Here is a 15,039-nt window from a genome sequence, read left to right as displayed (position 1 = left end):
AGAAATGATGTATTCCATGTCAGGCTGGTGCACTGACTGGACACAGAATGTAGAACTGTGCAGCAGACCCACATGACTGCACCAAACACAAGGCCTAATTGAAACTTGAACTTTGCTGCTTGTGCAAATATTCCATGCATATTTATGTGCCTATCTCTTAAATTACAATTGTATCTGCATTGGAAGAGAGCTTGGAAAAGGTAGGGGTTCTCATATATTCACTGCTCTTGGCAGCAGATGCTTCAAGTTTGGGAGATGTGGAAGAGGTCATAGTTAACGACTGGCGAGTAGCCACATGGAAAAGGAGAAGCGACTTGCAGTGAGGCAAGACACTATATCCTGACGGATAATATGGCAGGACTGTTGGCTCATTGTTTACTTCACAGATGAGAGCATTTTTGCTTCAGCCTCTGCTTTCATGTCTACCTTCGTGTAAAGAGAGAGTGTCCTGACCTGAGAAACAGCAGGTTGTCTTCAGTATATGATTCAAATCACCAACACAGACTGACTGAGGTCTGGGGAGCACTAAAAGCAATGATCCAGGCCAGGTAGTGAGCAGCTGACTTAATTACTTAATGGGCTGCCTGCAGGTCTGTGTCTTGGTATCTTTAACAGCCAATTGCTTCTTAATACTTGAGCCATTAGGCTGAATGAACTTATTTCAAAATATTATTCACGGTTTTGCCGATTAATGCTCATCCCTCTGTGGAATGAGGAATCTGTTGAAATGTGCTCTGTGCGGATAATCATGAACAAAAGGGGACTTTTATAATTGGCTTTTGCACAGCAAGGTTCCAGGTACACTGCAATTAGACCCTGCTAAATGAGTTCATTACAGCCTTCAGATTGTCATTTTTCCATTTATTGTAGGCTTTACCCTGCCCCACTCCCAACCCCTGTGGATTATCAGGAGACATTTTGGCTGGGGTCTACTATTCCTTCATGTCAGGACCTGAGCACGAGTGTGAAGCGCTGCCAGATCCCAGGCCTCAATGATCTTTCCTGGGAAGCGGCCCTGCTATCTATCAGTCTCCAGGCAACCATACCTTATCCTGCACTGTGCCATTCACAGCTGCCAGCCTCTGCCCACTGAGTGTGGGTGAACGCAAGAAATGAGGGGAAAAAAAAGGCCACAAATAAACCAAAAAACATCCTCTCCTCCCTCCCCACTTTCTATATATCTTAAAGCTTGCTTGATCACTAACTCTCCCCCGTCCTGTCAGGTCATCAACCTGGCCTGGGGACAACTTCCATCATCTAATGTTTTTATTTTAAATGAAAAGATTTTTTTTAATTGTTTTTCTGTAAGCTGGGGAATGTTGCTCTCAGTTCTTACATAAGGACATTTGTTCTGAGGCATCCCAGTGTCTTTAGCCCATGTATTCTACACACTCGGCTCCTGGGCATACAGGGAGCTTCTACTCTGTCCCTGACAGAACAAAACTCACCGCCATTGTTTGACTGCCATGTAGTGCGTTAATGGCTGCCTGGGCTTCTGTGTGTGTGGAGAACTTCACAAATGCACAGCCTGTGGGGAACATAAGGAGAGAGGGGCAACAGAGAAATACAACGAATTACAGGAAACTGCTGCACAAGAGCCTTCCAGAACCTACCTCCCTTCTCTTTAATATTACTATTCACTTCGCCCCAACTGTCCCCTGTGAGTTCGAAAATTACAACAAAGACATTATCTCTAAGTTTCTTTTAGGATTTAGTAGTGACCATCATATTAATGGCCCCCTCATATTTCTTTTCACCACATCACATGCAATGACATTCTCTCTACCTTATCCTGCAAAATCCTCACCCAGATATGAGAGCCCCAATCTGTTTCATCTCTCCTGCCAATAACTTCTCAGTTCTAGAACCATTTTAAACTGAAAACATCCTATATTCACAAAGAGTGCTCTCACCTTTACTGTTCCCATCAGGTCCTCGTAAAACCGTGCATTCCTCTATGACACCGAAAGATTCAAAGAGTCTGTACACATCGTCCTCTGTTTGCTGCTTGTTTAACATGCCCACAAATAATTTTCTGTCTTCTGAAACAAAAAAGATATCTTGTTTAGTAAAGCAGAGATCCTGCAGCTCTGTGCCTGGGATTAAGATGGTTTAAGAGGGGCTATGACTTTTTTGTTCATGTTGAGCTCTGACACTGCTCTGGTGGAAGGATGGGGTAAACATCACGAACATCAAACGCTTCCAGATCAATTTCTATATTCGAGTAGAATTCAACGATGCTCAAATCTAACCAAACAAATTCCTGCAACAGTAACTTTTTTTGCCTGATGATCTAAAAATGTAATGTTTAAAAGAGGTTGTCAAATGAATAACCATAAGACCCTAAGAAATTGAAGCAAGAGCCGGCCAATAAGGTCCTGAAACCATTCAATTAGAGGGTCCTGACCAAAAAATTGTCTGAGATTTCTCTCCATGGGTGCTGCCTGTCCTTCCAGCTGCTCTCTGTCCACTCAAAATTCCAGCAAATACTGTTTTTGCCTTTCTCTTTTCACGAGTGATCCAATCTTAGCCTTGGCTCTACTTTCCCAATCGATTCCCTCACCTTTTGGTTCCCATGATCTTCTGGGTACAAAATGATACGCTGACTAAAACCTAACAAGCAGAAATAGGCCATTCAGCCCGCTGAGTCGGCCCTGCCATTTAATCATGAGCTGATCCATTTCCCTTCTCAGACCTACTGCCCAACCTTCTCCCCATAACCTTTGATGATCTGGCTAATCAAGAAACTATTAATCTTTGTCGTAAATATACCCAATGACTGCCTGTGGCAATAAATTCCACAGATTTACCGCCCTCTGGCTGAAGAAATTGCTACACATCTCTATTCTAAGCGCACCAATCCTGAAGTTGTGCCCTCTAGTTCTAAACTCTCCCACCATGGGAAGCAACCTTTCTACGTCTACTCTGTCCACGCCTTTCAACATTCCAAATGTTTCAGTGAGATCTCCCCTCATTCTCCTAAAATCCAACCATTAGAGGCCAAGAGCAGTCAAATGTTCCTCGTGTGATAACACTTTAATTCCTGAAATCATCCTAGTGAACCTCCTTTGAATGGTTTCTAATGTCAGCACATCATTTCTTAAATGAGGAGCCCAAATTTGCTCACAATTCTCCAAGTGGGGTCTCCCCAGTGCCTTATAAAAATCGGCCAATCCAAATCTGACCCAAACTGGTGGTCTCGTTATTTTCCACACACAATTTAATCCCAACAATGTTATAGCTTCTGTGATTCAGTGGCCATCTGCTCACTTTGTCCAGCACTGCAGGCAGAGAAATACACATGCAACAATCTGGTTCATATTTCAAATTGTTGGACAATGTCCATCTTGGCCCTGCCTGGTCCCAAGGATTTATGCTCTTTTCATGACTTGACCCTAAACCAATGCATATAAGCCATGTCCTGTCAGATTTGAGTTATGTAGCAGGCTCTAATCTATCATTAATAAATCTATCTGAACCCTGAATATAAATAATAACTCAGAATCACATTTCTCTGAGGTACCCAAAGATTTGTAATCTTTGGAGAGAAGAAATTTCTCCCCATTTCAGTCTTAAATGGTCAGCCCTTTATCCTGGACAGTGTTCCATGGTTCTAGATTTCTCCCATCAAGGACAATAACCTTATATCACTCTGTCAAGATAAGTTTCTTGCTCCGAAGTTTCGTATTCGAATTGTCCATCTTACAAATGGCTTTTTGCTTATTCTATTTCCCTTTGGCCGTGCAACATGACATTTCTCCCATGATTTGCAACATGAGGTGAAGGAACAGCTAAAGGCAACTTGGGATAACCAAGTGAGAAGCTCTGACAACAGTTTGAAATTGGTCATTGACTCAACATCCCATGTGAATTCTGCTCCAGTGGAAATCAGAGCCTTCTGTCTCTAATTAAGTCATCGCATTGGTCAAACTCAGACTAGAGAGGTAGATAATCCATTAATTTAGCCTTGAAGAAAATCATCACCAGGGACTTTGCTTCGCTTGCCCTAGGCATACTGTGAGACCGGAAAAAAAATCGCCTTATTTGGGACTTTGGTTTAGAGGGCCGAACTGGAAAATCCTCCACTGGGAATTCCGTGTGCCCGGAATTATGTTATGTTCTGGTATGAATTGCAGCATGGAGATGGAAAGGAACCAAGAGCTTTTCAGGGAAGCTTTAACTGTTCTGGCCAGTCCAATTCAACCACCTATTAGTCCAAGAATCATTCTAATAAGTACTTAACAAATGAATTATTTGAATTCAGTGCCCATTGAAGCAGCGGAGGATACCTCAGTAAATATATTTAAGATAAGGCTGGATAGATTTTTATGTAGCAGAGGAATTAAGGGATATGGGGAAAAGGCAAGTGGGTGGAGATGAGCCAGTCATCAGATCAGCCATCAGATTGAATGGTGGAGTAGGCTCGACAGGTCAGACGGCCTAATCTTGCTCTGATTTCTTATGTTCTGAAAAGGCAGTAACCCCAACAACCCCATCACATTTTCATAGACAATTCAATTGACTGCTTTATTTCAAGGAATGGAGAAGTCAGACAGTTGGATGCTGCGATCTGGTGACCACAGATTTATTTGGATAGACAGTACCCTTTTTCATTTGCTTTTATCTGGTGATCATGTGAAATATGAAAATGAGAGATCACTAATACAAAACAATGATAGCAATAAACCTTTCTCTTATGGCATCCCTATATATTCACGAATAATACAATGTATCAAAAGTAACTCGATGGCTTTTAATTCTCTTTCTGTCACATTGCATCAAGACAAGCCTGGAGCCACATCAGAAGTGTTCACATCATGTTTCTGGGAATCTTTCCGGCTGTTGATCCTGCTCTCATTGTTCACCGAATAAACTAATAACGTCACCTGTGTCAGTGGAAGGACCTGTGTCTGTGCTGGATTGAAAGTGAGAAGAAAATTATCATAAAGTCCCGTTACAAAGAGTTAAGACTCTTCTAATAAAATCCACATTATTTCCATTCCAATGTCACTAATGTGATGAGACAAAGTTGGGGCACTTCACTTCAATACGAATTCTTCATTTCAAAATACTGAGGACCACGGATTGGGATTGTGCTCGAGGGTTTCAAAGTCCAGAATATCCTGCAGTGCAAAAAAAAAATCAAGGTAGAAACATCTAAAAGACATAAAGAGAGAAGATCAGGGAGATGTAACGAAGCAAGGTATTGGAGGGATGGGGTGTCAAGAGGTCTAATGAACCAGCCCTACTGATAAGGCTTATTCTGACATTATGTGATAACCAAGTGTCTTACAGACCAATTAGTTTATGTAAAAAATATGTTAGAGACAATTCATAAATGTGCAAGGCAATGGAACAAAACTGAGTTATGTGATAGGTGATTTCAAGTAGGTCAATAACAATGAAACATGGGAATCTATAACTTAAATAGCATGGGTTATGGGATCATAAAGCTGAAGTGGCCAGGTCATTTTAAAGACAAGTGGTAGTGGACTCTGTGGGAAGCCCAGGTTGTGAGGCAAATGCACCAGTAAGTCCCATGCATGCCAAGTCCAGTTCTAGTTGAGCATTCTTGAGTGTGTCCGATTTTGTTTGATAAGTCTCCTGTCACATACCTTTAGATTTTTTACCACTTAAAAAAGCACCACATCGACGTGATCTACCAGGATCATCGTCTGAAGAGGCTTATAATCATGGAGGACCCCTTCCACCCTGCACACAGCATCTTTCAGCTGCTCTCATCGGGGAAAAGATCCAGGAGGATCAGAACCAGCACCACCAGGCTGAGGAACAACTTCTTCCCACGGGCAGTGAGAATGCTGAATGACCAAAGGACCTGCTCACACTAACCATTCGAGACTCTCATATTCATGAAATCATATTTATTTATTTGTTTGTACATATAAATATTGTTTGTCTGGTTGTGTGTCTGCAGGTTTTGAACCGAATACTGGAGAACGCTACTTCGTCGGGTTGTATTTGTGCAATCAGATAAATTTGACCTGAATGTTGTTTTGGGGAAATGCACCAAAATGGTCCCCAGGGGAACAATCAAACAAAGGAGATGTTGGGTTCGGTCACCAAACAATTGGTCAAGGAAATATGAGGCACAAAAGAGTCTTCAGATGCTGGAATCTGGAGCAAAAAACAATCCACTGGAGAACTCAGCAGGTACAGCAGCATTAGTGGGAGGAAAAGGATCTGTTGACATTTCAGGTCGGAACATAGAACATTATAGCATAGTACAGGCCCTTGAGCCCACAATGTATGCCGACCTTCTCCACCATATTTTCCTTACCTCACATTCATGACCTTTTATTCCTTTGTGTTTAATATAACAACTGAGAGCCCTTTCCATCAAGTCTAAGTTACAGTCGTGATAAAGAGTTCCGACCCGAAATGTCAACAGTTCGTTTTCTTCCCCCCCCACCCCCCCCCCCCCCGAAGCTACTTGACTCACCAAGTTGCTCCAGCAGATTGTTTTTTGCTCGATGAAATTAGTTATTGAGCAGCATCTTCAAGGAAAATCCAAAGATAGTGAGATCTGGAAAAATAATTTCAGACCTGATGGCTTCAGCAGAAGAGGAACAATTAATTATTCATTTTCGTGATTCTTCATCAGATGGATCAGAAGTCATTAACCTGAAAGGCTCCGTTTCTTTCTCCGTCGATATTGCCTGATCTGCCTCCTCTGTTTGCCTGATTTTGATGGGAACCAGCCAATTAATCAGCATGGAGTTCATTGGATAATTCCCCTGTCAATCCAACTTGGGGGACTTACACTGACTTCAATTGATTTTATGCAAGCAGTTTATGATTAATAATTCTTCACTCACTGCATTTTGCTGGAGAAATTACAATACCTTTACTGGAAGAATTTACTGGAGTTTGATTCCTCTGCTCTTTGCTAAGTTAGCTTGCAGAAAATGCTCATATCCCAAGACTAATTTCAGATAGCATGCTAGAACTTACAAAATTCTGAATTGCAAGGGATAAGGTACTGGAGAAACTCAAGAGGCTAAAGGAGAGCCTGAAGAAACTGCACAGTCGGGTTTTGGAGAAAGTGACTGCAGAGACTGTGGACATTTTTCAAACCTACTCAACTCCTGGAGGGTACCCGGGAATCAGAAAAAAATCCAATGTAACTCCCTTGTTCAACAAAAATGAGAAAGGATGAAGACAGAGAACAGCAGGCCAGTTAGTTTAACAACTATTATTGGCAAGATGCTGAAGTTAACAATCAAAGAGGAAACAACTAATCATTGTGGAATTCTGAATATTCGAACTCCCTCTATAGGTTTGCAAACGACACCACTGTCGAATGCTGGATCCTCAATGACGATGAGATGGAGTACAGAAAGTCCGTTGGCATGATGTTAGGATAAGAAACTTTCCCTCAATGTCTGCAAAGTGAAAGAGCTCGTTATTGAGCAGGAAATGGATGAGAACATGTGTCCTTGTGCATATCAAAGGTGCTGAGGCGTAGAGCTTCAAGTTCTTAGGAAGAAATATCACCAGCAATCTGTCCAGGTCAAACTATGTCTTTGCTACAACCAAGTAAAAGCATCAATAGCTCCATTTTTATCACAACCCTCAGGAAATTTGGTATGTTCCTGAGGTCTCTTACCAATTTTAGAGATTTCAGATTTATTGTCAGAGTACATACATGACATCACATAGAATCCTGAGATTCTTTTTCCTGCAGGCGAGGCATGTTAGGTCTGCTTTGTTCATGAATGAGTGAGTCAAACACCAGACTGAGTCGAAATCAAGGTTCTTTGTTCTTTATTGCCGGATTGTAACACTTGCAACTAACAGTGTTAGTTGGAGAAGGCGCATTCTGCCGTTATCAGCAAGTGGTGTTTTTTTTATACCTCAGGATACGTACTTAGTAAATTATCATACCATTACATTGTCTGGAAAGAGTCTGGAAAAACAACCAACTGAAAAACCTCACAAAGATAAGCGTATACAGAGCCGTTGTCATACCCACACTCCTGTTCGGCTCCGAATCATGGGTCCTCTACCGGCACCACCTACGGCTCCTAGAACGCTTCCACCAGCGTTGTCTCCGCTCCATCCTCAACATCCATTGGAGCGCTCACACCCCTAACGTCGAGGTACTCGAGATGGCAGGTCGAGGTACTCGAGATGGCAGAGGTCGACAGCATCGAGTCCACGCTGCTGAAGATCCAGCTGCGCTGGATGGGTCACGTCTCCAGAATGGAGGACCATCGCCTTCCCAAGATCGTATTATATGGCGAGCTCTCCACTGGCCACCGTGACAGAGGTGCACCAAAGAAAAGGTACAAGGACTGCCTAAAGAAATCTCTTGGTGCCTGCCACATTGACCACCGCCAGTGGGCTGATAACGCCTCAAACCGTGCATCTTGGCGCCTCACAGTTTGGCGGGCAGCAGCCTCCTTTGAAGAAGACCGCAGAGCCCACCTCACTGACAAAAGGCAAAGGAGGAAAAACCCAACACCCAACCCCAACCAACCAATTTTCCCTTGCAACCGCTGCAATCGTGTCTGCCTGTCCCGCATCGGACTGGTCAGCCACAAACGAGCCTGCAGCTGACGTGGACTTTTTACCCCCTCCATAAATCTTCGTCCGCGAAGCCAAGCCAAAGAAGAAAACATTGTCCAATGAATAAACTGTTGCTATCCTTCTCTGTTAGTCTGCTGCACATCATTCTTGTTAGTGCAAAGCTTATCTTGAGTGTACAAGGTCACATCTGCATTCTGTTACTCCTTAGTACTGGGTGACTCCTTCTCCGGTCCCATCTCATGATGTTTTTACCTTACAGGCAGAATGATCACTTATTGGTAATGTAAAAAAACTCGGGCTCAGTGGCATTCCCTCCCCTTCCCTCCCCTTCCTCACACCTTCCCTCCCTCCATCCTTGGCACAGTGGAGCTCCCAACACTGACTCTGAACCCTCCCCTCGGCCTACTACCGCACACACACACACACACACACACACACACACACTAGTCTCCCCAGTGTGTGTGTGCAGTTGGCCTAGGGGAGGATTCGGAGTCAGGACTGGGGGAGATGGGGTCGGGAGATTCAGTGACTGGGGAGATAGGAGCCAGTGAGTGGTCCACTGCCCTGGGAAGCCCCCCTGTGGATCAGCAGCAGCGGTGGGTTCATGTTGGTGATCGGTGGTTGAGACATTTTGGTGATAGGTGGTTGGGACGTGCTGGGGATCAGTGGTTGGGGCGCGTTGGGGGTCGGTGGCGGCCAGGATTTCTTTTGTGAGAATTAAACATTATTTTAATGCTTAAAAGGCCTTCCCTTGTTGTTTGTTATTGTTTAAACACTGTAACAAGTGACTTGCTCTTGCTACTGGGCTGTTTTAAAAAAAATGACCAGTTCTTTGAAACAAAAAGTTTATCCGACATAGGCCCAGTCCCGACCATTTCGGATTAACGTTGGTCTCTTTGTTGGGGAGAGCATATGGGGAAAGGAATGGAGGTGGGAGGGATAATTCATGCCAACATTTGGGGAGGGGAAGATTGGCTTAGCATTTGGGGTGGGTGGAGGTTGAGCTGGGAACAACAAAGAAAGGGACGAGATCAGGGTGGCTGGCATCAATGCCAAATTGGCAGGGAGATGAGGGATGGAAGCTGGCCACACAAGGTGAGGGAGTTGGGACCAGTAGCAGCTGCTGGGGAGCCAAAGGGGAGAGGTGGAGAGTGTGTAAAGAGTGATTGGGAGAATGGAGATGTTTGGATATGGCCTGATGAGTCTCACTCACAACAATAACTGTGTCCCCAAGATAAGTAACAGACTCTTCCGGCCCACGAGCCCGTCCTGCCCAAATACACCAATTAACCCACAAACCCCATACTACTTTGGAGGGTAGGAGGAAACCGGAGCATCCAGAGGGAACCCACGCAGACACAGGAAGAATGCACAAGCTCCTTACAGACAGTTACAGATTTGAACCTGCTCTCTGGAGTTGTTATAGCTAACCACTGCACTAACCGAGAGCCAAATAATCCAAGCTCCCCCACAATATCTGCAAGGTGCATTTCACAAAGATTGAACTCACCACGTGCCACCCTGAAGCAGTGATTACAACAGGATCTCCAAGAGGACTCACAGTAAGAAGTAAAAACACAATGCTGGAGAAACTCACCAGGTCAAACAGTATACTTTATATAGCAAAGATAAACCAACATTTATGTATCTAAATGTTAGATAACATTTAAAATTTTAAATGAAGTAATCAAAAAAAATGTTACATAACATCTGAGCCCTTCATCCAGGTGTGAACAAAATGTAGGCAGGCGACCGGGGGAGTGTCAGGGGAGGAGCACAGTCCCATGGGCAGGAAGTAAGAGGTGAATAAAGAGGGGGGGGGGGGGGCACACACCTGCAAATAAGGGGAGGGAGGATGGCTGTGTGATTGGAAAAGAAAGGGGATGGAGAGCTGAAGGAAAGAAGACAGAGAAGATGATGTTAATGGCGTCTGGTTGGAGAGTGCCCAGATGGCCTATTTAACTGAGAAATAGTCACCAAGATGACTTATTTTAGGAGAATTGACTTTCCAGTGCATGGCTTCAAAAGAACCCATTCCCACCCTGTTGATGCTCTACTCGGAGACATTATCTGTAGGACAGACAACATCTCCATCAACTGCATTGCAAAAAACAGCCTAAATAAGGTGCTTGAGGCTCAGAAGTGAAATGCAAAAAATTACAGCCAGCTGGCACGGACTGGGATCGCTTCCCTCTGAGCCATAGCTGAGGTTCAAATTAAGACCATGTTCTGAACAGTATTCATTGTTGCCCTCTACCGCCCCTGAGCTGAGTTGCACGGAACACTAATTCTCAGTGGCTAAAGCTGCCACTTCAGTAAATTATCCATAGCTCAGAAGGTGGAAAGACCCCCCTCTGTGCACATGGCAGGGATATATAACTAAATAAAGACAAAAGGAATTGGGTAAGTAAAGTAAACATGACACACAACTTCCCACCCAGGACTATTCAAGTCCTTTAACATCTTGTCAGCCATCATAGCAGAGGCTGGTTAATAGCAAACAGGAATACACTGAGGCTTTGCTGCAAATAAACATTGCTAAGAGCTTCTTGAAGGTGCTAAAAAGTTTGAAAAAAAATGCTTATTGTTTGTGACAGCCTTCGAGTGAATGTGTCGCAAAGCACAGACGCAACAAATGCTACTGTCGCACTGGATAATCAAGAATGTAATAATCAGGAGTTAAAGCTTGGAAACTGCAGGTCACCTTATAGAATCAGACACTGGTGGCTTTATGAATGTTAAACAAAACAAAGCTCATTATTGCCAAAGAGGAGGAGATTTTACATTTAAAAAAAAACTACAGATGCTCAAAATGCAAAACAAATACTGGGCGGGAAGATGTCAACATCTCAATGGGTTAAGGAATTGGAAACACTAGGAAGCAAGCATGTTAAGTTGCAGAAAGGGAGGGGGAGGTGAGAACCAAGTGAACGTCTGTCATAAGGACTAGACCAAAATCGTCAAAATGACAATGACTTTTAATGACTGGCAGTAGGAGAAAGAAACAAATGAAAATAAAAATAGATTGAAATAGGAAGATACCACCACAGAAAATGTAAAAAGATGTGGTACCTGAAATGATCAAACTTAAAAGTCCCAAAGACTTCCAACAGATTTAGATAGTCCATGAGGCATGATTAGAGTACTGTGGGCTGTTGATGAGAGAAGGGCAGAGCATGGACTGAAGAGGTCAGGAAGCTTAGAGTCAACCTTGATCTGGTGTAGACTCAGTTCCACAACCACCTGTTCCCCTTAGGGTAGTTGTCACAGGCCCAGAAATGACATGCAAAACCCTCCCCACCATCAAGAACTTCTACAGAGAACGCTGCCGTCGGAGAGCAGCAGCGACCGTCAAGGAGCCACACCACCCAGCACAAGTTCTGCCCTCATTGCTACCATCAGGAAAGAGGTCTAGGTGCCGCACGACTCGTATCACCAGGTTCAGGAACAGCTGCTACCCCTCCATCATCAGGCTCCTCAACAACAAACTCAATCAGGGACACCCTGCTCCATAAATTTTTCTCAGACCTGAGAGCCAATGCTGGGAATTATCAGCAGGTCAGATAACATCTGTGGAGAAAGAAACAGAGATAATATTTCAGGTCAATGACCTGTCATCAGAGAGATTGTGACCTTGGTTTGTGCAGATGGCAGGCGCCCAAACAGATCCTGAGATGAGGGATGGATCTAATGATGACACGCAAAGGTTTTATTTAAGATGATTCTTGGGACAGGTGGGTGGGGGCAGGGGAGTCATCTACATCTCTGGCGCAGAGCAAACCATTCCATTCCCCACAACACCTGCTCCTTGATGACAGGGGAAGGTCTGGGCCACCATAAGTTTCTTGGCCTTTCATCCTAATAAAATGGATACCTTTGCCCAATGTTTTCTGTACTTGGTCTTAGTTTCCTCATACGGTTAAAGGTTAGATTTCACTAGATAATGTGCCTGTATCTTAGGTAAAAAAAAGTTTCCCTGAGTTACTTCAAAGCAGTTTTCTCATTGACCTGGCCAAGATTGAATACATATTGAAGAGATGATCTAGTCTCTATCACATTGCTATTTTTGGAGCAGACTGTGAATAAATTAGCTGTAATTGTCTTTTAAGTTTGAATCACAAAAATCTGTAGTCACCGGGGTTGAAGTAAAAACACAAAAAGCTAGAGAAACAGGTCAGTGTCCTTAATGCAGCAAAGGTAAAAATACATGACCGACATTTTGGGCTTGAGCCCTTCATCAAGGTACGAGAAAGTATCGGCAGCCATCTGAACAAAAAGATGGGGGGAGGGGGTGGGTGGCAAAGGCTGAAGATGAAAGGTGGAGAAGGAAGAGAGGGGGCAGTAGTGATCAGGGGAGGAGGGATGGCTGGAGAGGTAAAGGGGGAAAGGAGGGGAGAACTGGAAAAAACTGGAAAGGGGGAGGGGAAAGAAATGCTGAGAAAGCAGAGAAGTCGTTGTTAATGCCATCTGGCTGGAGAGAGTCCAGTCAGAAAATAAGGAGTTCCTCCAATCTGCGGGTGGTATGGGTGGCCATGGATAGACATGTGAGGGTGGGAGTCTGACTCAGAATTGAAATGGTTAGCCACTGGGAGGTGCTGAGCGAAGTGATCCCTCAATCTGCGACTGGTCTCTCCTATGTAGAGAAGGCCACAAAGGGAGCATCGGATGCATTAAATCAGTTCTGTGGATATACAAGTGAAGTGTTGCTTCATTTGAAAGGCCTGTTAGGGGCGCAGACTGTGGTGAGGGGGGAGATGGGGGGACAAGTGTTGCACCTCCTGTGGGCACAGGGAAAAATGCTGGGGAGGTGATAGGTGGGGAGGGATGAATGCACGAGGGAATCATGGAAGGAGCGATCCCGACAGAAGGCCAAGAGGGAAGGAGAAGGTAAAATGTGTCTGGCGGTGGGATCCCATAGTAAGTGCCGGAAATTCCAGTGGATAATTTGTTGGATGAAGAAGCTGGTGGGGTGGTGGGTGAGGATGAGGGGGATTCTATGTTTGTTGTGTTTGGGGTCAGAGGGAGCCACGGCAGATGTGCAGGAAATGGAGGCAATGTGGGTGTTGATGGTGGTGGAAGGGAAGTGGCATTTGTGGGAGAAGGCAGATATTTTGGAAGATCTGGCCTGGAAGACCCCATCTTGGGGACAAATGCAGTGGAGATGGAGAAATCGAGAGAAGGGGATGGAATCCTTGCAGGAGGCAGGGCATGAGGAACTGTAGTCAAGGTAGTTGTAGGATCACAAAAATCTGGATACACCATGGTTGAAGTAAAAACACAAAAAACTGAAGCAACTCAGCACATACTTGTTAAGTACACAGTTTGTACCAGTGGTTCTCAATCTTTTCTTCCCATTCACATACCACCTTAAGTGATCCCTTATTAAATAAATAATCCCTTACTAAAATGGTTAGCAAGGGATCACTTAAGGAGGAATGCGAGAAGTAAAAAAAAGGTTGAGAACCACTGCTTTAGGTGTTGCACAATATTGTAGCGCTTTCCACTGATCCTGGTAAGTTTAAAAGGAACACGGGTCTTGGGGAATTTCACATTTATTGTCAGAGTATATACAGTACATGACATCGCATAAAACTCTGAGATTCTTTTTCCTGCAGGCAAGGCAGAATTACCACTTATTGGTAGTGCAAAACCAAAATTGTAAATGATCTTTCCCTCTTGCTTTAACCTCTCTTATTTTTTTTCTCTCTTCCCTTTCTTTTCAGAGAAAAGATGCACCAAGTGCAGGATAAATGCAAATTAACTCTAAGTCTTGGGATGGGTCTTAATCAAAGGCAATATTGAACATGTCACGAAGCCACATGAACCTCCCTATTCGCACTGAGGTGCCTCAATCAGGCCATTAGTTACATATCCAGGCCTTCTTGTTTCAGGGTATGGAGATTCTGCAGCCTGGTGCCTATTCCTGTGTGTCTGTAAACCTTGGGATGAATGAGGGAACGACCAGGATCAATGGTGAAGAATACCACAACCAGCTAACACTGTCTAGCCTCTAATGTGCCATTCCATATCTCCTCAGGAATCACGAGGCAGAACCAGGCAAACTCCCGTTATTCTTCAACATGACCCAAGCTTGTGTTGGAATGAATACCAGTTTATGTTCCAGCTCAGTGCATCCATGCTGAAAATGTTAGAACTATAAGTGATTTATTTCATTAACAGGAACACACTAAATTGGTTATATTTAAAGGCTGTTCAAATTTCATAATATCATAGCTCTGGAGCCTTCAAGTGAAGCTGACATGTAAACCAGGCCCAGGCCATCATTTGACAGTGGCAGTTGCCACGGTAACTCACCACTTTGAGCCTGTCATTCAGCAGGTACAATGTGTGAAATAGCACCCATCCGCCATCTACTGCTGACTCATTGTTAAGGAAATTGATCTCTTTTCTCTCAGGCAGATACACATGTAGCAGAAGAATTACCAGCATTAAATGACACAATGAAGATTACACAACCAGATGGATCTT

At 43.9% G+C, this 15,039-nt stretch overlaps 1 protein-coding gene across 3 annotated transcripts in view; it reads right to left on the bottom strand.

The window, feature by feature from the left end:
* The window catches only part of celf5a (cugbp, Elav-like family member 5a), a 428,125-nt gene that overhangs the window by 52,209 nt on the left and 360,877 nt on the right, over positions 1–15,039 (bottom strand). For all 3 annotated transcript variants that reach the window (XM_069928064.1, XM_069928065.1, XM_069928066.1), the window contains exons 4-5: positions 1,914–2,042; positions 1,449–1,528 (exon numbers count right to left, since the gene is read on the bottom strand). In XM_069928064.1, coding sequence (XP_069784165.1) covers positions 1,449–1,528; positions 1,914–2,042 — 209 coding nt within the window. The remainder of the gene's footprint in view (positions 1–1,448; positions 1,529–1,913; positions 2,043–15,039) is intronic.

The sequence above is a fragment of the Narcine bancroftii genome, chromosome 3 (assembly GCF_036971445.1).
Source record: "Narcine bancroftii isolate sNarBan1 chromosome 3, sNarBan1.hap1, whole genome shotgun sequence".
NCBI classification, from domain to species: Eukaryota; Metazoa; Chordata; class Chondrichthyes; order Torpediniformes; family Narcinidae; genus Narcine; species Narcine bancroftii.
The sequence above is the reverse complement of the archived record's forward strand: the minus strand, read 5'-3'. Positions and strand labels throughout refer to the sequence as shown.